The 20,737-nt window shown below is 45.9% G+C and overlaps 1 protein-coding gene across 1 annotated transcript in view; it reads right to left on the bottom strand.

Annotated features, from left to right (window-relative positions):
* The window catches only part of LOC147097124 (glutaminase liver isoform, mitochondrial-like), a 59,360-nt gene that overhangs the window by 25,577 nt on the left and 13,046 nt on the right, over window positions 1-20,737 (bottom strand). The window contains 8 exon segments of the mRNA XM_085972990.1: window positions 203-269; window positions 1,725-1,783; window positions 2,701-2,733; window positions 5,875-5,933; window positions 7,375-7,538; window positions 14,434-14,513; window positions 15,058-15,187; window positions 19,139-19,260. Of these exon segments, the coding sequence (XP_085829116.1) occupies window positions 203-269; window positions 1,725-1,783; window positions 2,701-2,733; window positions 5,875-5,933; window positions 7,375-7,538; window positions 14,434-14,513; window positions 15,058-15,187; window positions 19,139-19,260 (714 nt within the window).

Genomic DNA, 20,737 nt, shown 5'->3' with positions numbered 1-20,737 from the left:
GAGATGTCAGCCTCACTGCAGATAAAGGGTGAACGGTCCAGGGCCCAGACTCCTAGCAGACGTTGGATAATTGACATAATTCCAGCCGTATGTAGTTTAACACACTGTGCTGCCCAAACCCCCAACTCTACAACAGCAAACCCTCTGCAACTTAGTGAACAACAGACAGACATTTAACTCGACTGCCTAGCTTTCGGCCTACCTTCTTCTCTTTCAAGTAGTATCCGATGGCAAAATTCCTGTCTCCTGACTCCTTTTCTGACTGAAACCTCAATCATGGAAAGAAAAATGCAACATTAGTGATCTGCAGCAAATCCTCATAGCACAACTTAATGGTTTCATGAAAAAGTGTTGAGCAGAAATGAATACAAGAATTTTGAGCCACAGGAAAAGGCCTTTAGCTGTCCCTTTTTGATGGATCAACCTCTATGCACCTGCTTAGAAAATCCCAGAAACGGTAGAGACCCAGCACAATTGCGTCTCCGCCATTTCTTGTGGGGGGGGTTCCACTGGAGTTGCGGCAGGAGACTGGCAGAACTCCCCCTTGGATTGTTGGGGCCGTTGTCTCTTGACCCCATTGATACCGTCCACTTCACCGTTCTTCCCTGGTAACTTATTCCACTACTCGATTACCCTTTGGGTGAAAAAGTCACTTCTTACTTCTCTTCTAACTCCTTCATGTTTAACTTGTGTCCTCAACGATTTGAACCCCTCACCACAGGAAACAATTTGCCTGGATCACATTTGTCGGCCCCTTTCATAACCTAGAAAAGCGCAATTGATCACCTCAAAGCCGTCACTTCCAAAGTGAATAAGCCCAACTTCCTTAATCTTCCCTCATAACTTAAATTCCTGATACCTGGAATCATCTTTAATGTCTCCTCTGAATGGCAGCAATATCCTGATCGTTACATCAAAACTCATAGCTGAATAAACAAGCGCATTGCCTGATCCTCCAATGATTCAATGGGGACAACCACTACTCTATATGGTCCTGAACCATCCAAACCAGGAAGGTCGCTGGTTTGATACCCATTCTGTACGGAGTTAGCGGATGTCAGTCTCAAGGCTCAAAATAGGACATGAAGAATGGCCATTTGGGCGATATAGTGGTCTGTGGAACTGCATCTCAGTGAGAGGAGAAAATTGGAAAAGAACAAACTTGCATTTATATAGCGCCTTTCACATCCTTAGGATGTCCCAAAGTCCTTTACAACCAACGAGTTACTTTTTTGAAAAATGCTGTCACTATTGTGTAGGCAAACATGCAGCTAATTTGCACACAGCAAGATCCCACAAACTGCAATGAGATGAATGACCAATTAATCTGTTCTTTGGTGTTGGTCGTGGGAGAAATTTTGCCAGGACACTGGGGAGAACTCCCTGCTCTTTGAATAGTGCCACAAGAGCTTGTACATCCACCTGAATCGGCACTTCGGTTTAACGCCTCATCCGAAAGATGGCACCTCCGACAGTGCAGCACTCCCTCAGTAATGCATTGGGAGTGTCAGCCCAGATTATGGGATGAGTCCTGGAGTGGGACTTAAACCTATGGCCTTCTGACTCGAGGTGAGAGAGCTACCACTGAGCAAAGTTGAAAAGAAATGTAGCAGGCTCACTAACGAAACAATCCTTATTCTCAGGGCTTTAATAGCAAACTACAAATGGCCGTTGGAAGCTCTGAATGGATCTTGGGAGACATAGGAAAACAACTTGGCACTTACGTAGCGTTGCTGAAGCCCACGTATTCATTACCAGCCATCTTATTAAGAAAGTGCATAATCTGCGGAAAGGAAAACACAAATTTAGAACCAGGCTGCCATTTCAAACAGAGCGAGGCCCTTGTGCCACGGGCAGGAAGGAGATTGCGGCCGCAGATCAGAATGGCTTTGGTCTGGTGGAATTTAGGCTTCCCTTACTGCCACTGGGAAGTCCTCTATAAGATACTTGGATTCCTATCGAACAGGCGTTGCTTCTAACTGAAACGTATCTGATTTATAATCAGTTTAATTTGAGAAGAGTGATTAGTATTAAGCAGCAGCTAGTGGGATCAAATTATATAAGTTTGAAATTCTACTTATCAGCATGTTGAGGAGACTTCTAACCATGTGTTTAATAAAAGGGCGACTGCTGTTGCTGTCCTAAGACCAGCCAGTCCTGTGGGTGTTCACAGTGGGCCGATGTCGGACGAGCCATATTGTGCAGTGCTGATAAAGAATAATGGATAGCTGGGTGTGATTACCAAACAGTTATCGAATCTCAGAGTTAAGGTTACATGGGAACTCACCTACACTGACATAGTTGAACTACTCAGTAACGAATTAGTGATTACGGCAATAGTATATATTTGGAGAGGACATGACACAAGTGTTGAATGCATGCCATGAATCAGGAGTGATGGATTACACAAGGAAATATGGAGATGAGGTTAATGATGTGGAGCTTTTCACACTTCCTATGAGGTTATTGCAGACATTTCCGTGTGTTTTTGCCACCCCAATAGCAACCAAACATGCCAGAAGGGACCCTCGCTTTTAAATTAAAACTCCAATCACACAAGCTTATTTTTGGTTCGGCACATCTGATTCTCTGCATGGCCAATCAGATGAGCAGATGTTGGTATGTGTGCTGCCAGGTTAAGGAGTCCATGGGTAAATCCGCTGCCTCGTTTTCCTGTACTGCTGTTTGTGAAATACTCACACAGTCAAACTTCTCCGCTTTGTTTGCTCCAGGCTGCAAATACAAGAGGAAAAGAGTATTAGAACTAAAAAATATTCCACAGGGTACTTTGTTCAAAAACTCATGAATACAGGGTATCAGCAGCCATCTTGTTGCAGCTGACATATTGTATTTTTTTCATGTGGTTGGGGCACTAGGGTCAGGCTGAAAGGAAGAGAGATAGAAAGATACACTCACAATGATAGAAGTGAGAGGGATAGAGAAATGGAAAATGAAAGAGAAAGAAAGAAACTTGCATTTATATAGCGCCTTTCACAACCTCAGGATGTCCCAAAGTGCTTTACAACTAATTAAGTACTTTTGAAGTGGAGTCTCTGTTGTAATGTAGGAAATGCGGCAGCCAATTTTGTGCATAGCAAGCCCCCACAAACAGTAATGTGATAATGACCAAATAATCTGTTTTTTAGTGATGTTGATTGAGGAATAAATATTGGCCGCAGGACACCGGGGAAGAACTCTCCCGCTCTTCTTCGAAATAGTGCCGCGGGATCTTTTAAGTACACCTGAGAGAGCAGACGGGGCCTCGGTTTAACATCTTATCTGAAAGACGGCACCTCCGACAGAGAGACGTATGTACACAGAGTGAGAGATGTGTAGAAGCAATGTCACAAATCATAACTTAAAAACAATTTTGTGTCCGTATGTATTTGTTGTATTGTCCTGGTTGCTGCAGAAACAACCCACAATATAAATGGACCAGTTTCCATAGCATCAGGACCATCAGGCAATATTGCAAAACCAGTCCTTGAAGCAGTTGCACAATATACCATGGCATCAGACTCAACGATTAACCCTGGATTAAAGGACCGGAACTCGGTATAAAAAAGGCATTGGGTTTTACTCGAGCAAACTAATGTGTTTAACACTAACCAGCCGGTGTGAAATGAAACACAAATACAAATGAGCTTCGGAACTTGAAGATTACCGTGGTGATGGGGATGTGCAGCCAAGGGGTTCGTGACAAAGAGAAAGCTTTGTGTTTTTATAGGGATTGTGCAATGTCAGTCAGTGTGGTTCCTGATTACCAGGTATTATATCCTGACTCAATGCAAGTTGTGTCAGCACCCCACTGAATGTATTTACCCTCCTCTAATGTGTCCGCTTGTCACTCTGTCTAAATGGAAACCAGCCTTACTCTGCAGTTTTGTCGGGGCCTGAATAGACTTGAGGGACAGACCAGCGTGTGTGTCTAGAACAGTGATTAACAACAGCCGCAGTAAAAAGTGAAAAATTAGCAAACTTCTCCACAATTCCTTCCAATAATGATCTTTACATTAAAAAAAATATATATATATATTGTACAGACCAGGGAGGTCCCAGATTTAAGCTGCAGTCTGTCTTGATTTAGCTGATCTCAGCTCAGGGCACTAGTTGCAGCACTGCTGGAGTGAGGAAGGAGGGAGGACAAGATTAGTCAGGGAGCAGGAACCTTGACTGATTTCCCACCCCCAGCCCAGGGATCGTGGGGCCAGTTGACTTTCTAGAGCATCAGTGCTGTGACAGAGCTTGTGTGTTAACACTGGGAATTCTCGGTATCAGCTTTGTTTTTAAGGGCAAGTGCCAGGAGGAAGGACACTACCCACCTCACAGGATGCCAACCCCCACCAGTACCACTCACTGCCCCTTGACTAGGAGACTAGGGTCATCACCAGTTCCGTTTATTGACTGCCCAGAGACTTCTGAAATGTAAACTAGACAAAAGTTATTTTAAAATAAGAAACTATTTTCCCTCTTCCTTCTGTGTCCCAGGATGTGCAGACAGACATTCATTAGTTTTTAAGGTTTTCAATGAATTTGTATCAGCAGCAAAGCGTACCATCAGATCTGAAGTCACGATCCCACCCCTTGCCCTGTCCATTGTCTGGTTTTGGACTTGGCAAAAAGTGGCAACCTTAGAGAACGGGCAAGCAAATTGTTCCGATGCACCTGCAGTATTGTTCTGTAGCCAATGACTAGTAACTGTGATTGAGTATCCCACACTGGCTTGACCTCTTGTCAGTAACTTCTGTGAAGATCCCACTGAGATTAGGAACCCACCGAGTGGGGAATCATGGACACCAACAACCTAAACCAGAAGACTGCCCCAAGCTACATTTCTACCATAGGCTTCCATTGACACCTTGCACCTACTGGGCATCAGGCACAACAAATCCAAAAAGGGAGCTATTGTGACATCATTACCTTAGCAACAGTGACTGACCTATGATAATTTACAGCATTACCTTGTTGACCTTATACGGTCGCTTCTGACAGCAAGTAAATGTAGTGTAAACAATATTCTGACACTACCTTCGGAGATACTTTTACTGTGTCTACAGTAGGGCCAAATTGCCCTACAGGTACTGTGTCCTGTTCACCCATCACCCCTGTGCTCGCTGACCTACAACGCCTCGATTTTAAAATTCTCATTCCTGTTTCCAAATCCCTCCACAGCCTCACCCCTCCCTATCTCTGTAATCTCCTCCAGCCCTACAACCCTCCCTCCCCGCAAGATATCTGCGCTCCTCCAGTTCTGGCCTCTTGAGCATCCCCGATTTCCATCACTCCACCAGTGGCGGCCGTGCCTTCAACTACCAATGCCCTAAGTTCTAGAATTCCCTCCCTAAACTTCTCCGCCTCTACCTCTCTTTCCTCCTTTATGAGGAAAAACTTTTTTACGCAGCGAGTGGTTAAGATCTGGAATTCACTGCTTGAAAGGGTGGTGGAGGCAGATTCAATCGTGGCTTTCAAAGGGGAATTGGATAAGTACCTGAAGGAAAAAAATTTGCAGGGCTACGGGGAAAGGGCGGGGGAGTGGGACTAGCTGAAGTGCTCTTGCAGAGAGCCGGCACAGGCTCGACGGGCCGAATGGCTTCCTTCTGTGCTGTAACCATTCTATTCTATGATTCTTTAAGACGCTCCTTAAAACCTACCTCTTTGACCAAGCTTTTGGTCATCTGCCCAGATAGCTCCTTGTGTGGCTCGGTGTCAAATTCTGTCTGATAATCGCTCCTGTGAAGCACCTTGGGACATTTTACTATGTTAACGGTGCTATATAAATACAAGTTGTTGTTGGTACTGGCCTATCAGCACAGTTGAGTCACTCTGCTGTTACCTGGTTCTTCATTTTCTGTCCCAGTTGCCATGTTATCTTACCTTGATAAGTGAGGTAACAACGATTGCTCCTGCGTTTACCATGGGATTATGGGGCTTATCTAAAGACAGAACAAAATGTTTAGTTTAACGGTATGAAGTGATTTTGAAGTTGCGAAAATTTAAGTGAATTGAAATTGAATGGCACTCATTTTTTAAACTGTACTTAATGGCCCAGAAATTCGGGTCGGGGGCTTCCCGCGGGTGTAAGCCCCCGATCTGCACTTAACTAGCGAGCCGGCTGTTGAGCTGTAGGGCCCCGTGGAATTCCGATCCTGGGCCTGCTCCAACTGCCGGCACGCAGTGCTTGTGTATCCCAGGGGCGCAGTTAGTTCGATGCGTCCCCTGGGATCACGTGGGCCATGGAGAGCCAATCGGAGCAGGGAATGCTTCATTCATAAGTTTTGACAGGAAGGGCTGTCAAGACTTATAAATACTACGGCCCCAAAATAGCACTAAACCTTCAAATAATTTTTTTTTTTTAAATCACATTTTTTAAATAAACTATAAATTACATGAAATAACTATTTTAAACAATACAGTAATTTAAATTTTTGAAAAAAATAATTTTATATTCTAACGGGGCTAAAAATAAACTTACCTTGCTGTAAAGTATTTAAAAATAATAAACCTGTGGAAATTTTTTTTAAATTTTAATTAATTCACCACTTACCTTGTAAAAAGCAGGCCTTATGCCTGCTTTTTACATGTCTAAATTCTGGAGACTTACCGTCCCGGGAAAACCTGTAAAAAAAAAAAACCTAAGTTCAAAGCGCACGCGCAGCCTCCCCTGCGCACGCGTTCGACCTCTGAACCCCTGCTTTCAGAGGAACGGAAGTGCCGGTTTCCCGCGCATGCGCAGTGCATGCAGGAAACCAGCACTTCCATCGGGCCTACGGGTGAGTACCCCGTGCGCACTCACCCGTGGAGACCCGAATTTTTGGGCCATTGTCTTCCGCTTTGGCAACCAATGTGCAGACATCCTCGAACTAAAACCACTCCATTAAGGCTCTCTTGCCACATTTACTCAATGCCCATAAAATGTGTTTATTTGGATGTGTCAGGCCCCTTTAAGTGACCACAGCCTTTACAGAACAGCATTTCAAACACTCAAGGCATGATAGATGGTGACACTATCAGTACAATTGCTATATTTAAAAAAAACTTGTTTATTTTCTTGCTTGTATGCAAGAAAATAGATGCCATCTGGTCCTTTGAGATTTCCATCACTTGCACTTCCCTGATTCTTTTCAGTGTAATGTTCAAACTCCAAGTACTTGATGCAATTCTTTTCTTTTTTTTTTTGCTGATGATAAGCGTACAATTAGTTCTATTATTACACGGTAAATGAAAACTCTATAGCAACAGTTTATCCGCAGGTGAGATAAATCTCCTTTGTGTATTCTGTTGCCAAGAGAAGATGGAACCCTGGCCCCCTGGGTTCGTCAATTGGGCTAAGGCTAGGTGCTTATTGGAGCGCTTATATGTTGCTACGATACTCACCTTCCTCATTCAAAAAGACCTTATTGAACCGTAGTCCGCTGGGCTCTTTGCCCACATACTGGTGAACATAGTTCGTGCTGAACTCATTAACTGCGATGGCGTACTCCAGCGGCTTGATGCAGGATTGTAAACAGAAGGGGATTTTGGTGTCTCCAACAGAGTATCTGTAGAGAGAGGGAAAAACAAAATGGCTGACTCCAGATAACCACATAAAGCAATCTGTTTTGTTTTTTTAAATGATAAACACAATCTAAAACCGGTCTGGCTTTAATTCTATTTTTACCCAGCTGTTAGTGGCAATAATGACATGTGCTACAATTCTTTTGGCTCAGATATTGGCTTGTGTTCAGTCAGTGAAAAGAAAAAAGACTTGCATTTCTATAGCACCTTTCACGACCACTGGTCATCCCAAAGCGCTTTAAAGCCAATGAAGTACTTTTGGAGTGTAGTCACTGTTGTAATGTAGGAAATACAGCAGCCAATTTCCACATAGCAAGCTCCCACAAACAGCAATGTGATAATGACCAGATCATCTGTTTTTAGTGATGTTGATTGAGGGATAAATATTGGCCAGGACACCAGGGAGAACGCCGCTGCTCCTCTTCAAAATAGAGCCATGGGATCTTTTACATCCACCTGAGAGAGCAGACAGGGCCTTGGTTTAACGTCTCATCCGAAAGACGGCACCTCCGACAGTACTGCACTGGAGTGTCAACCTCGATTTTTTGTGCTCAGGTCTCTGGAGTGGGACGATGAACCCACAACCTCCATGACTCAGAGGCGAGGGTGCTGCCCACTGAGCCACAGCTGACACTTGAGTCATTTTGTATAGCCTAATTGATGCACAAAATCAAGTTTAAACAGCTTTATACTACTTTTGGACACCAACAGCGGTTCAAAAAGAAGGCCCTCCTTTGCCTTCTCAGAGGCAACTAGGGATAGGCAATAAATGCCGGCCTTGCCAGCAAGGCCCACATCGCGATAATGATTAATGCAGCCGTGTGTTCGTACGCAGCACAGGAAGATTTAATGGATTATGCCATCAACAATTCAGCTCCCCATGTAGTGTCCACAAAATTCTCCTCAAGTAGCACTCCTGTAATCCATTGTGGCGTTGATATTTCAGAGGTCTGAATGGGGAAACTATCACTCAGCCAAAACTTGCTTTTCTGAATTTGCTCCCGACCTCATTACAGCCTTGGTCCAAACATGGACAAAGGAGCTGAATTCCAGAGGTGAGGTGAGAGTGACTGCCCTTGACATCAAGGCAGCATTTGACCGAGTGTGGCATCAAGGAGCCCTAGTAAAACTGAAGTCAATGGGAATCAGGGGGAAAACTCTCCACTGGCTGGAGTCATACCTAGCACAAAGGAAGATGGTTCTGGTGGTTGGAGGTCAATCATCACAGCCCCAGGACATCGCTGCAGGAGTTCCTCAAGGTAGTGTCCACGGTCCAACCATCTTCAGCTGCTTCATCAATGACCTTCCCTCCAACATAAGGTCAGAAATGGGGATGTTCGCTGATGACTGCACAGTGTTCAGTGCCATTCACAACTCCTCAGATAATGAAGCAGTCCATGCCCGCAAGCAACAAGACCTGGACGACATTCAGGCTTGGGCTGATAAATGGCAGGTAACATTCTTTTTATTTGTTTATGGGATGTGGACGTCGCTGGCAAGGCCAGCATTTATTGCCCTTGAGAAGGTGGCGATGAGCCGCCTTCTTGAACCGCTGTAGTCTGTGTGGTGAAAGTGCGATGAAGGATCAGCGATATACTTCTAAGTCAGGATGGTGTGACTTGGAGGGAAACTTGGAGGTGGTGGTGTTCCCATGCACCTGCTGCCCTTGTCCTTCTAGGTGGTAGAGGTCGCGGGTTTGGAAGGTGCTGTCGAAGAAGCCTTGGCGAGTTGCTGCAGTGCATCTTGTAGATGGTACACACTGCAGCCAATGTACGTTGGTGGTGGAGGGAGTGAATGTTTAAGGCGTTGGATGGGGTGCCGATCAAGTGGGCTGCTTTGTCCTGGATGGTGTCGAGCTTCTTGAGTGTTGTTGGAGCTGCACTCATCCAGGCAAGTGGAGAGTATTCCATCACACTCCTGACTAGTGCCTTGTAGGTGGTGGAAAGGCTTTGGGGAGTCAGGAGGTGAGACACTCGCCGCAGAATACCTAGCCTCTGACCTGCTCTTGTTGCCACAGTATTTATGTGGCTGGTCCAGTTAAGTTTCTGGTCAATGGTGACCCCCAGGATGTTGATGGGGGTTTTCGGCGATGGTAATGCCGTTGAATGTCAAGGGGCGGTGGTTAGACTCTCGTTTGTTGGAGATAGTCATTGCCTGGCACTTCTGTGGTGCGAATGTTACCTGCCACTTATCAGCCCAAGCCTGAACGTCGTCCAGGTCTTGTTGCTTGCGGGCATGGACTGCTTCATTATCTGAGGAGTTGTGAATGGCACTGAACACTGTGCAGTCATCAGCGAACATCCCCATTTCTGACCTTATGTTGGAGGGAAGGTCATTGATGAAGCAGCTGAAGATGGTTGGGCCTAGGACACTGCCCTGAGGAACTCCTGCAGCAATGTCCTGGGGCTGTGATGATTGACCTTCAATCACCACAACCATCTTCCTTTGTGTTAGGTGACGTAAGAAAACTACTAGGCACTTGGTCTAAGCATTAAACAAAGCTTTAATCAACTGTTTTACAACATGGAGATCTAGTTGTGTCCTTCACTTGTTCCTGTAAAATAATGTTCTGAGCAAGCTGGGCCCATGCCCGAGTATTTATACTCTTCCTGGACAGCGCCACCATCAGGCCGCCCAGTATTATTTCATAAGTCATTTCCACAGGAATGACAAGATTCATGTCACTAGGTATGACTCCAGCCAGTGGAGAGTTTTCCCCCCGATTCCCATTGACTTCAGTTTTACTAGGGCTCCCTGATGCCACACTTGGTCAAATGCTGCCTTGATGTCAAGGGCAGTCACTCTCACCTCACCTCTGGAATTCAGCTTCTTTGTCAATGTTTGGACCAAGGCTGTAATGAGGTCGGGAGCAGAGTGATCTTGGCGGAACCCAAACTGGGCATCAGTGAGCAGGTTATTAGTGAGTAAGTGCCGCTTGATAGCACTGTCGATGACACCTTCCATCACTTTGCTGATGATTGAGAGTAGACTGACGGGGTGGTAATTGGCCAGATTGGATCTGTCCTTTTTGTGGACAGGACATACCTGGGCAGTTTTCCACATTGTCGGATAGATGCCAGTGTTGTAGCTGTACAGGAATAGCTTGGCTGGAGGCGTGGCTAGTTCTGGAGCACAAGTCTTCAGCACAACAGCCGGGATGTTGTCGGGACCCATAGCCTTTGCTGTATCCAGTGTGCTCAGCCGTTTCTTGATATCACGTGGAGTGCATCGAATTGTCTGAAGACTGGCTTCTGTGATGGTGGGGACCTCAGGAGGAGGCCGATATGGATCATCCACTCGGCACTTCTGGCTGAAGATGGTTGCAAATGCTTCAGCCTTGTCTTTTCACACCACACAAGTGCCAGGCAATGACTATCTCCAACATGCGAGAGTCTAACCACCGCCCCTTGACATTCAACGGCATTACCATCGCCAAACCCCCCACCATCAACATCCTGGGGGTCACCATTAACCAGAAACTTAACTGGTCCAGCCACATAAATACTGTGGCAACAAGAGCAGGTCAGAGGCTGGGGATAGCGTAGCGTGGCTGCAGTGTGTACCATCTACAAGATGCACTGCAGCAACTCGCCAAGGCTTCTTCGGCAGCACCTCCCAAACCCGCGACCTCTACCACCTAGAAAGACAAGGGCAGCAGGCGCATGGGAACACCACCACCTCCAAGTCACACACCGTCCTGACTTGGAAATATATTGCCGATCCTTCATCGTCGCTGGGTCAAAATCCTGGAACCCCTTCGCTAACAGCACTGTGGGAGCACCTTCACCACACGGACTGCAGCGGTTCAAGAAGGCGGCTCACCACCACGTTCTCAAGGGCAATTAGGGATGGGCAATAAATGCTGGCCTTGCCAGCGATGTCCACATCCCATGAACGAATAAAAAAAAAGAAAACAGATCTTCCTTTTTCCCATTCCCGAGGGGATACAAAAGGAAAGAAGTCACACAACACCAGGTTATAGTCCAACAGTTTTATTTGAAATCACAAGCTTTCGGAGCGCTGCTCCTTCGTCAGGTGAAGTGGAGAGATGCCTATAGACACAGTGATGTGCCTTCAATAACCACAAAACTAGAAGTTATAGACTTTAACAAGTTGGCTTTTAATCACTAAGATCAGAGCTAACATCTCAACACACCGACTGGCTCGCAGGAATGAGTCATACAGATCCTGGGATCTTTAAGTAAGAGAAGTCAGGGGCGGAGCCAAGAGCCAAGACCTGGAACCTTCCAGGTTAGTCAGGAAAGAGGAAGTGAAACTATACACCGTGTGGGGGAGGGTAATATACATGAGTGCAAAACGAATACAGGCAAGACAAACAGATTTCATTACACACACATTATATAGTCAGAGAATAATGCCAGATGATTACAGGTAATCTTTCTAACTGCCATTTATCACACCTCGGCAGAGAGATAATCACAGCTATCAAAGGTGTGAATGGTGTCCAACATCGTCATCAAACCAGCAGACAAAGGAGGAGCCATCGTCATACAGAACAGAACAGACTATTGCAAAGAAGCATACCGACAACTGGACAACCAGGAACACTACAGACAGTTACCCGCAGATCCGACCAAAGAACACACCCGCCAACTCAACAGACTGATCAAGACGTTCGATCCAGACCTTCAAAGCATCCTACGCGCTCTCATCCCACGTACTCCCCACGTGGGAGACTTCTACTGCCTCCCAAAGAACACAAAGCCAACACACCCGGACGTCCTATCGTATCAGGCAATGGAACCCTGTGTGAGAACCTCTCTGGATACGTCGAGGGCATCCTGAAATCCATCGTACAAGGAACCCCCAGCTTCTGTCGCGACACTACAGACTTCTTACAGAAACCCAGCACCCACGGACCAGTTGAACCAGGAACACTCCTCGCCACGATGGACGTCTCGGCACTCTACACCAGTATCCCCCACGATGACGGCATCGCTGCGACAGCCTCAGTACTCAACACCAGCAACAGCCAATCTCCAGACGCCATCCTACAACTCATCCGCTTCACCCTTGACCACAATGTCTTCACCTTCGACAACCAGTTCTTTACCCAAACACACGGAACAGCCATGGGGACCAAATTCGCACCCCAATACGCCAACATCTTCATGCACAAGTTCAAGCAAGACTTCTTCGCTGCACAGGACCTCCAACCAACGCTATACACCAGATACATCGACGACATTTTCTTCCTATGGACCCACGGCGAAGAATCACTGAAAAGACTACACGATAACATCAACAAGTTCCATCCCACCATCAAACTCACCATGGACTACTCCTCAGAATCGGTTTCATTCTTGGACACACAAATCTCCATCAAAGACGGACACCTCAGCACTTCACTCTACCGCAAGCCCACGGACAACCTCAGGATGCTCCACTTCTCCAGCTTCCACCCTAACCATGTTAAAGAAACCATCCCCTATGGACAAGCCCTGCGAATACACAGGATCTGCTCAGACGAGGAGGAACGCGATGGACACCTACAGACGCTGAAAGACGCCCTCGTAAGAACGGGATATGACGCTCGACTCGTCGATCGACAGTTCCGACAGGCCACAGTGAAAAATCGCATAGACCTCCTCAGAAGACAAACACGGGACACAACCAACAGAGTACCTTTCGTCATCCAGTACTTCCCCGGAGCGGAGAAATTACGCCATGTTCTTCGCAGCCTTCAACATGTCATCGATGACGACGAACACCTCGCTAAGGCCATCTCCACGCCTCCACTACTCACCTTCAAACAGCCGCCTAACCTCAAACAGACCATCGTTCGCAGCAAATTACCCAGCTTTCAGGAGAACAGCAACCACGACACCACACAACCCTGCCACGGCAACCTCTGCAAGACATGCCAGATCATCAACACAGATACCATCATCACACGTGAGGACACCACCCACCAGGTACATGGTACATACTCATGTGACTCGGCCAACGTTGTCTACCTCATACGTTGCAGGAAAGGATGCCCCGGAGCATGGTACATCGGCGAGACCATGCAGACACTGTGATAACGGATGAACGAACACTGCGCAACAATCGCCAGGCAGGAGTGTTCCCTCCCAGTCGGGGAACACTTCAGCAGTCAAGGACATTCAGCCTCCGATCTTCGGGTAAGCATTCTCCAAGGCGGCCTTCGAGACACACAACAACGCAAAATCGTAGAGCAGAAACTGATAGCCAAGTTCCGCACTCATGAGGACGGCCTCAACCGGGATCTTGGGTTCATGTCACGCTACATGTAACCCCACCTGACGTAGGGTCATCCAGACTCGAGTCGTCGTTGGCTTGTTCTCTCTACACAGATGTGGCCGGACCTGCTGTGATTTCCAGCAAAGAAAATGTTTTTTGTCTGTTTTTTGTTTTTCATACAGACCCCAGCATCTGCAACATTTTACCCCTTGTGACCCCACCTCATTGTTCTTTGATGTAATGTTTTCCTGACTGACCTGTTTGGATACCATTCACACCTTTGATTGCTGTGATTATCTCTCTGCCGAGGTGTGATAAATGGCAGTTAGAAAGATTACCTGTAATCATCTGGCATTATTCTCTGACTATATAATCTGTGTCTATAGGCATCTCTCCACTTCACCTGATGAAGGAGCAGCGCTCCGAAAGCTTGTGATTTCAAATAAAACTGTTGGACTATAACCTGGTGTTGTGTGACTTCTTACATTTGTCCACCCCAGTCCAACACCGGCATCTCCACACCATGGATACAAAAGGAAGACTTGCTATTGAGGGATAAGTTTTCCCAGTTTGTGGGATTCCCCAGCTATCCCAGGACTGTCACGTTTGCAGTACAATGACCCACAGTTGGTACACGGTGAGTTTAAAGCTTACCTCTGTCCATCCACTGTACACAGAGAAACCCCCCACAGATCGGGGCTGAACTTGGCCAGTTGTGGGATGTAGTCTGCAACCTGTGAAGGGTACAGTTTCTTTTAAGCTTGGGTATGAGAGACTTTAAACAACAGCAACTTGCATTTATACAGCGCCTTTAATGGACGAACATATCCCAAGGCGCTAAACAGAGCAGTATGGAAAACAGACATTGAGCCAAAGACAGAGATACTAGAAGGGGTGACCAATAGCTTGGTTTTAAGGAGGGTCTTAAAATAAGGAGAGGGAGGTAGAGTGGTTTAGGGAGGGAATTCCAGAGTTCGGGGCCTAGTTGGTTGACGGCACAGCCGCCAGTGGCACAAAAGTCCAGAGTCAGAGAAATGGAGAGTTCAAGAGTATAATTAATAACCTGAAGCCAAATCTTCTGGCGGGAAGAACTTGGCCTTCACTCAGCACACCCAAGCTTGGAGCATCACCATTTAGAAAATCTCCTGACGCCAGGGTCAAGTGAGGTGCCGGCTGGTGTTGGCCCCATTTGACATAATTCTGGTCAAAGTCAATCTTCCCCCGCCTTCAGTCTCAATTACCCACAACACACTGTAAATCCACCCTTTCACATCGTACCTTGCCAATGGTCTTCTTTCTCGCGTTCTCGTAAAGCCGGTTGATGTGTGAGGAAAATACTTCAAAGTCGGGAATGACAAATTTTTTCCTGAAGGCCTGGGTCAGCAGCACAATGTTACTCCCAAAAAACCTTAATCAGAAAGACACAAAATAAAAGCCATCAGCTTCAGCATATGGTGGAGAGTCACATTTCAAATTCAGAGTCAATGCAAAGCAGTAACCACTTCATACCAATACCAAGGGTAGTGTAAAAGCACCTCAAAAATGAGATCCCCATCTTTACTCTATAAATGCTGTCGAATGCAAGTTACATTCTGATTCATCTATAGTAAAGGTGTGATAGTGAATCATAACTACCTTCAATAGATGCCATTCCACTCTGCACTGATCTCCAGCAGCCTGACTAAACCCCTGAACTCTCCTACTTATTTGCTTCAATGACCAAAATCATGCTTGTTGAAATCAAAGAACAAACAGGAACAGTCCTAAGCCACGTGGAACTCCCAACGTGTTCTTTAGTCAATTAATTTAGTGGACGATTACGGTAACCCCAGGGTTGGTGCAGTGAGTGGAGAATGTTGATCCTCAGATGGGTCCCTGTTAATTATTTTTCTAACCACTCATTTTTAAAAAAAATATCTAGTTTTAAACACCTCCTATGTGAATCACACTTAATTCCTCTGTTTCCTGAATGAGATGCAAAAGCAGTGATTTCAGCCAATGGTGAAGCCCCTCAGGGTGTGTGAGTTTAGTCACTCAAGTAAGGTTAATGCCAACTCTGGCTGGGTGTATTCCCTGAGGTTTCATCACATGACCTCCCACCCCACACTCCCGCCATTGGTCCATTCTCCAGACGCATTGCCTTCCCACGGCCAATTGGAAAGGGAACAGACTCTTTGTTACCCAGTTGGATTAATCTTGACTGTTAGTGAGACGAGCCTTTCCCCCCCCCCCCCCCCCATCTCCAATATTTTTCTAACTAATAAATGAAAGTATTCAAAGAAAAAGAAACACTTTTTTTAATGCCCCTATGCTTTTTCTCCCAAGTTGTTCGCAGCAGTGTCCTGAAAATTAATCTTCAATTCCTGGAGACTCCAGGATAATCTTGGGAGGGTTGGAAACCCTACACTCAAGTCAACCATCAGAACCTGTTCAGAGCACAAGTTCCACCCAATTATTTTTTAATATCTTCCTGAGTTTTTGCTGCGAGGGAAAAAAAATTGTACTGACCTCCGGAGTAAAAATGACCAGGTATATTTAAAAGAACTAAAGTACTGTACATAATTGATCACAAAGCAAATGTGGAGTGCAATGTGTTCACAAGTGAATCCTGTTATGAGCCATTTTTATTTGCTGGTTAATTCTATTTGCTTTTGCAAGAAGCTGGCTCTCCTTCAAAACTGGATTTGATTCCAATTCTGACATGTAACAAGATGAGTAAATATAAACTCAGCCCTTTAAATACCAGCACAGTGCGACAGGATGGTTTATGACCTTTCTAACAGCAGTAGGCCCAGGGCAATGCAGGGTCAGGGCTGTCTATGCTCTGCCTGCTATTTTAACATGCAGTATTCTTATGCAACATTTGAGGGACGTTGCACCAGATTATTCTGTGGGCCTACGTGAGCTCACCTAAACACATTCCAGCTCGTGCATCTGTCAGGACATTGTGGTTGAGGCTAGCAGACACTCCCTCTGCCAGATACCTGACCACAAAGACTTGGTCCCTTATTCCACAGAACGGTTTTAACCATCTCACATCACAACCTAACAGCTTTATGAGGAGAAAGATAGAGGAAAAAAGGGAGCAAAGAAAAATAATAAATCACACCAAGCAGTGAACATGGGCTGCAAGATATACAAAAGAAAGGTTACATTTAGGGCAGTTTTATTGAACCTGATCACCAAATCAAAAAAATGTGAAAGTTCCTTCCAAAAAACTACTATTGGCAATGAGAAGTACATCCCAGTGCTATGGTAGGGCCTGATTGGAGAGGTCCAAACATGGAATTGTGGGAAAGATGGGCATGGATTTGGGAGGCGACAACACGTTCAAGGAATTGAGAGGAAAGGGAGGTTGGAAGGACGGAGGATTTAAGGGTGGGATATTTTGAGGAGGGGGTGGTGACGGCAGATTTTAAAGGAAAGGGGGACAGTACCCGAGGAGAGGGAACCATTTACAATATCAGCTAGCATGGGGGCCAGGAAGGGAAGTTGGGTGGTGAGCAGTTTAGTGGGAATAGGATCAAGGGAGCAGGGGGTGGGTCTCATGGATAAGATGGGCTCTGGGAGGACATGAGAGGAGATAGGAGAGAAACTAGAGAAAGATGCAAGATGATGCAATCAAACAAAGAAGAGAGGAAACCTCTATCCCATGCGTTTGGGTTGGATTCAGATCCAGGTCCCAGAGGCGAAAGGGCTTAACCCAGTGTCATTACAGTGAGCGGACACTGGCCATCCTTACCAAACTAGTGCAACAATAGAATTGAAAAGTTGAGTACCCAGCATGTAATGAGCTGGAGAATGCCAACCCTTGCTCAGCATACCAACATCTGACCAAAGGCTGACCCATCAGGCACGTTATCCAAGTATATCTTTTCCAGACTGGAGACATGATGAGACTCCACAAGGCTGTTTTGGAACAGACATGATGGGAACATGTCTCAGTGCAAAATGTTTAAACATCTCACTTAAAACGTGCATTTTTTAAAAATTCTCTTCCCCCCTCCTGAAGGAGCTGTGTGGTGCTGTGATACTAGTTTCATGGGTTACATGTACCTTTCAGTATCTCTCCCAAGTGGCCATTTTGCGTGTATGAGCCTGGACAGTAAGTGTCAGCAGGCTATTCTAACATGGGACAATCACAGCCAATGTACACACAAGCACTTTCTATTGAGAACATTAGATAGTGACCAGGAGCCGACGCGGCTGCTTTCCTCACCCCTCTCCCGCTCTTGGACCCGGAGGCCATGGCTGAGACCAGCTAATTCGGCTGGGACCTGGGACCTTTCTCGTCTTTGATTCAGTTATGCACTTTATAGTGACAGAGACACTAAGAAGATTGAAGGAGCGTAGTTTACATTGAAAGTATTTCCTTCCCCCCCCCCCCCCTCCCCCGGATGACATTCCCCTTTAACTGGCATAATGTGCACATGGTACTAGCATTCCATCCTCCCCAACCCAAGTCACCCAGTAGCACAGTGTTGGTGAGAGTCTTATGACCTGATGCAATCTAACGTAATTGTATCTGCAGTCCTCTCCCATTAAATGAGATGCAGACTAGCTCATATAACTGACCTACCAACAACAGGCCAGTCAGCCGAGAAACCCCTCCCCGTCCCTCCTGACATTTGCAGCCATTTGTTGGCTCTTACTTAACATTTCTAAATGTGTCCGCACCTAAAACTACAAAGCCAAACAGTTCTCAAACAGCTCCTGTAGCTTTCGCTGGGGTTAGCTGTGCTTTCCTAGTTAACATCATATTTCTTCTGAAAGTCTGTTGTGTCCGAGAATTTGTATTTTCTGTTTTCTTTCCCTTCCCGAGTACCTCAGGCCACTTTGTTTCTTTAGTAAAGTTAGAAGGTTCAAAAATGTCAAATTGTTGAATTTATATCCCCCCCCCCCCCCCACTGTGCTCTTGATGGGATGATGTTGTGGGTGAAGTCTCAGGTTACCTGTGCAAATCACACAGTGGAACAATCTATATGAAAAGAGGGGAGTAACATCTCTTTGGAAATAAAATGGAAGGTTTAATGGATCTCAGCTTGCCAATAGAGGCCAGCAGTGCAGATTTTTGATTGTTGGTCTATGCAGACCTATCCCAAGACTAGTACAGGTCCATGGCCAGGCTTGGTCATGATTATGACATTTGAACAATTGGAGTTGTTTCAGTGTAAGTGGCTGTGTTTTGAAATCCAGCCATAGTATAACCCGGGCAGCTCCAAGAATCCAGGACCCATCAACTCCCAAAACTGTTATCCGATTACAACTGCACAGCTCAGCTGTAACCAAAGGAAGAATGAATGTTAGGAGAGGAGAGGGGGGAGCTTTGTTTTCAAAATTAAAGAATGATAATGAGTACTTTCTGAAAAGATGTCTGTCCAGCATGACTGCACTTGAGGAACTCTGTACTGTCTGACGCAGGAGGTTCATGCAGTATTTCAGCCGGGGGTCAGAGGTCAGCAGTCCTGTTGATTTCAATGCCTGTATTTTAAAAAAAGGCACAAGAGAGAAGAGATTCAAATCAAATGACATGAAAGGCAACTAGGTATCTGGAAATAGGCGGTCACACATTTTGAAATTAGTGCTATTTCTTCAATGAAGAAAACATGGATGTGGCAGAACTACAAAAGGAAACAAAACAAGAGCAACATTTTACTTAATTTTAGTTTTTGAAACTTTTTCAGAAAAAGTTCTCTTTCTTTCCCCTCACCAGTTTCTCTCTGCCTGCCCTCTTTTCTCCTCTCCTGAAGGCGCTGACTCCTTGCTGGGATATGATTCTGCTGGGGACCAGCCACCCTCTGGCAGCTCACCCCAGGCGACCATCCGTCAAGGCGAGAGTCTGGTCATTTGTGTGGTGGTGGGCTATTCAACTGTGGTGGGCATTGCCGCCAACTAATCCTCTCACCCGATTCCCACACACGCACACTTCTAGCAGGAGTCACTGGATAGTGATCAGGAGCAGGAACCAAATCAATGATTTGGGTTGATTTGGCTATGATAAATTGACCCTTAGTGTTAGGGGATTAAATACATGGGGTTACGGGGATCGGGTGGGATATGTGTCGGTGCAGGCTCGATGGGCCGAAATGGCCTCTATCTGCACTGTGAGGATTCTGTGATTCTGTGAGGAACCCTGGCTGATTTTTTTTCTCCTCTCCTTCCCCAACACAAGGTTGCCCAGGGCAATTGCTGTGTCCCTTCTGCCACCCCGGCTGAGATCAGCTATCTCAACACAAGAAAAAGGGGTTTCTTTTTTAATTGTGAGAAATATGCGTTAACATGGATTATGGAACGAGCTGAGATAAGAGACCAACAAAACAAGAACCTGGTGCTACACGGCACTACTAAACTGCAGTATAAAAGAATAGTCACATTCAATTCAAAGTTGTGTCTGTGGTGCAGCATTCACAAGCAGATATGGAAGCAGTCAGTCTGCTCCCCTGATGCTGAGTTAATGACGCCACTCCCTGTTGTAGTATTGAGCCATACAGACCAGGTTCAATGCCTGGTCTGTACTGAGTTTCTATCAGTAGTAGAGTTGCTAAATTTGTTTTCCAAGTGCCCAATGTCAGCTGTGGCTCAGTGGGTAGCACTCTTGCCTCTGAGTCAGAAGGTTGTGGGTTCAAGTCCCACCGTAGCGACTTGAGTACAAAAATCTAGGCTGACACTCTGGGGCAGTACTGAGGGAGTGCTGCACTGTCAGACCAGACGTTAAACCGAGGCCCTGTCTGCTCTCTCAAGTGGACGTAAAAGATCCTATGGCATTATTTCAAAGAAGAGCAGGGGAGTTCTCCCCGGTGTCCTGGCCAATATTTATCCCTCAATCAACATCAGTCAAACAGATGACCTGGGCATTATCACATTGCTGTGTGCAAATTGGCTGTCGTGTTTCCTATATTACAACAGTGACAGCTCTTCATTGGCTGTGAAGTGCTTTGTGAACGGTGCTATATATATG

The sequence above is a fragment of the Somniosus microcephalus genome, chromosome 33 (assembly GCF_052327205.1).
Source record: "Somniosus microcephalus isolate GS21.2 chromosome 33, FLI_Smic_1.0, whole genome shotgun sequence".
Classification (NCBI taxonomy): domain Eukaryota; kingdom Metazoa; phylum Chordata; class Chondrichthyes; order Squaliformes; family Somniosidae; genus Somniosus; species Somniosus microcephalus.
This window is presented reverse-complemented; position numbering and strand designations above follow the sequence as displayed.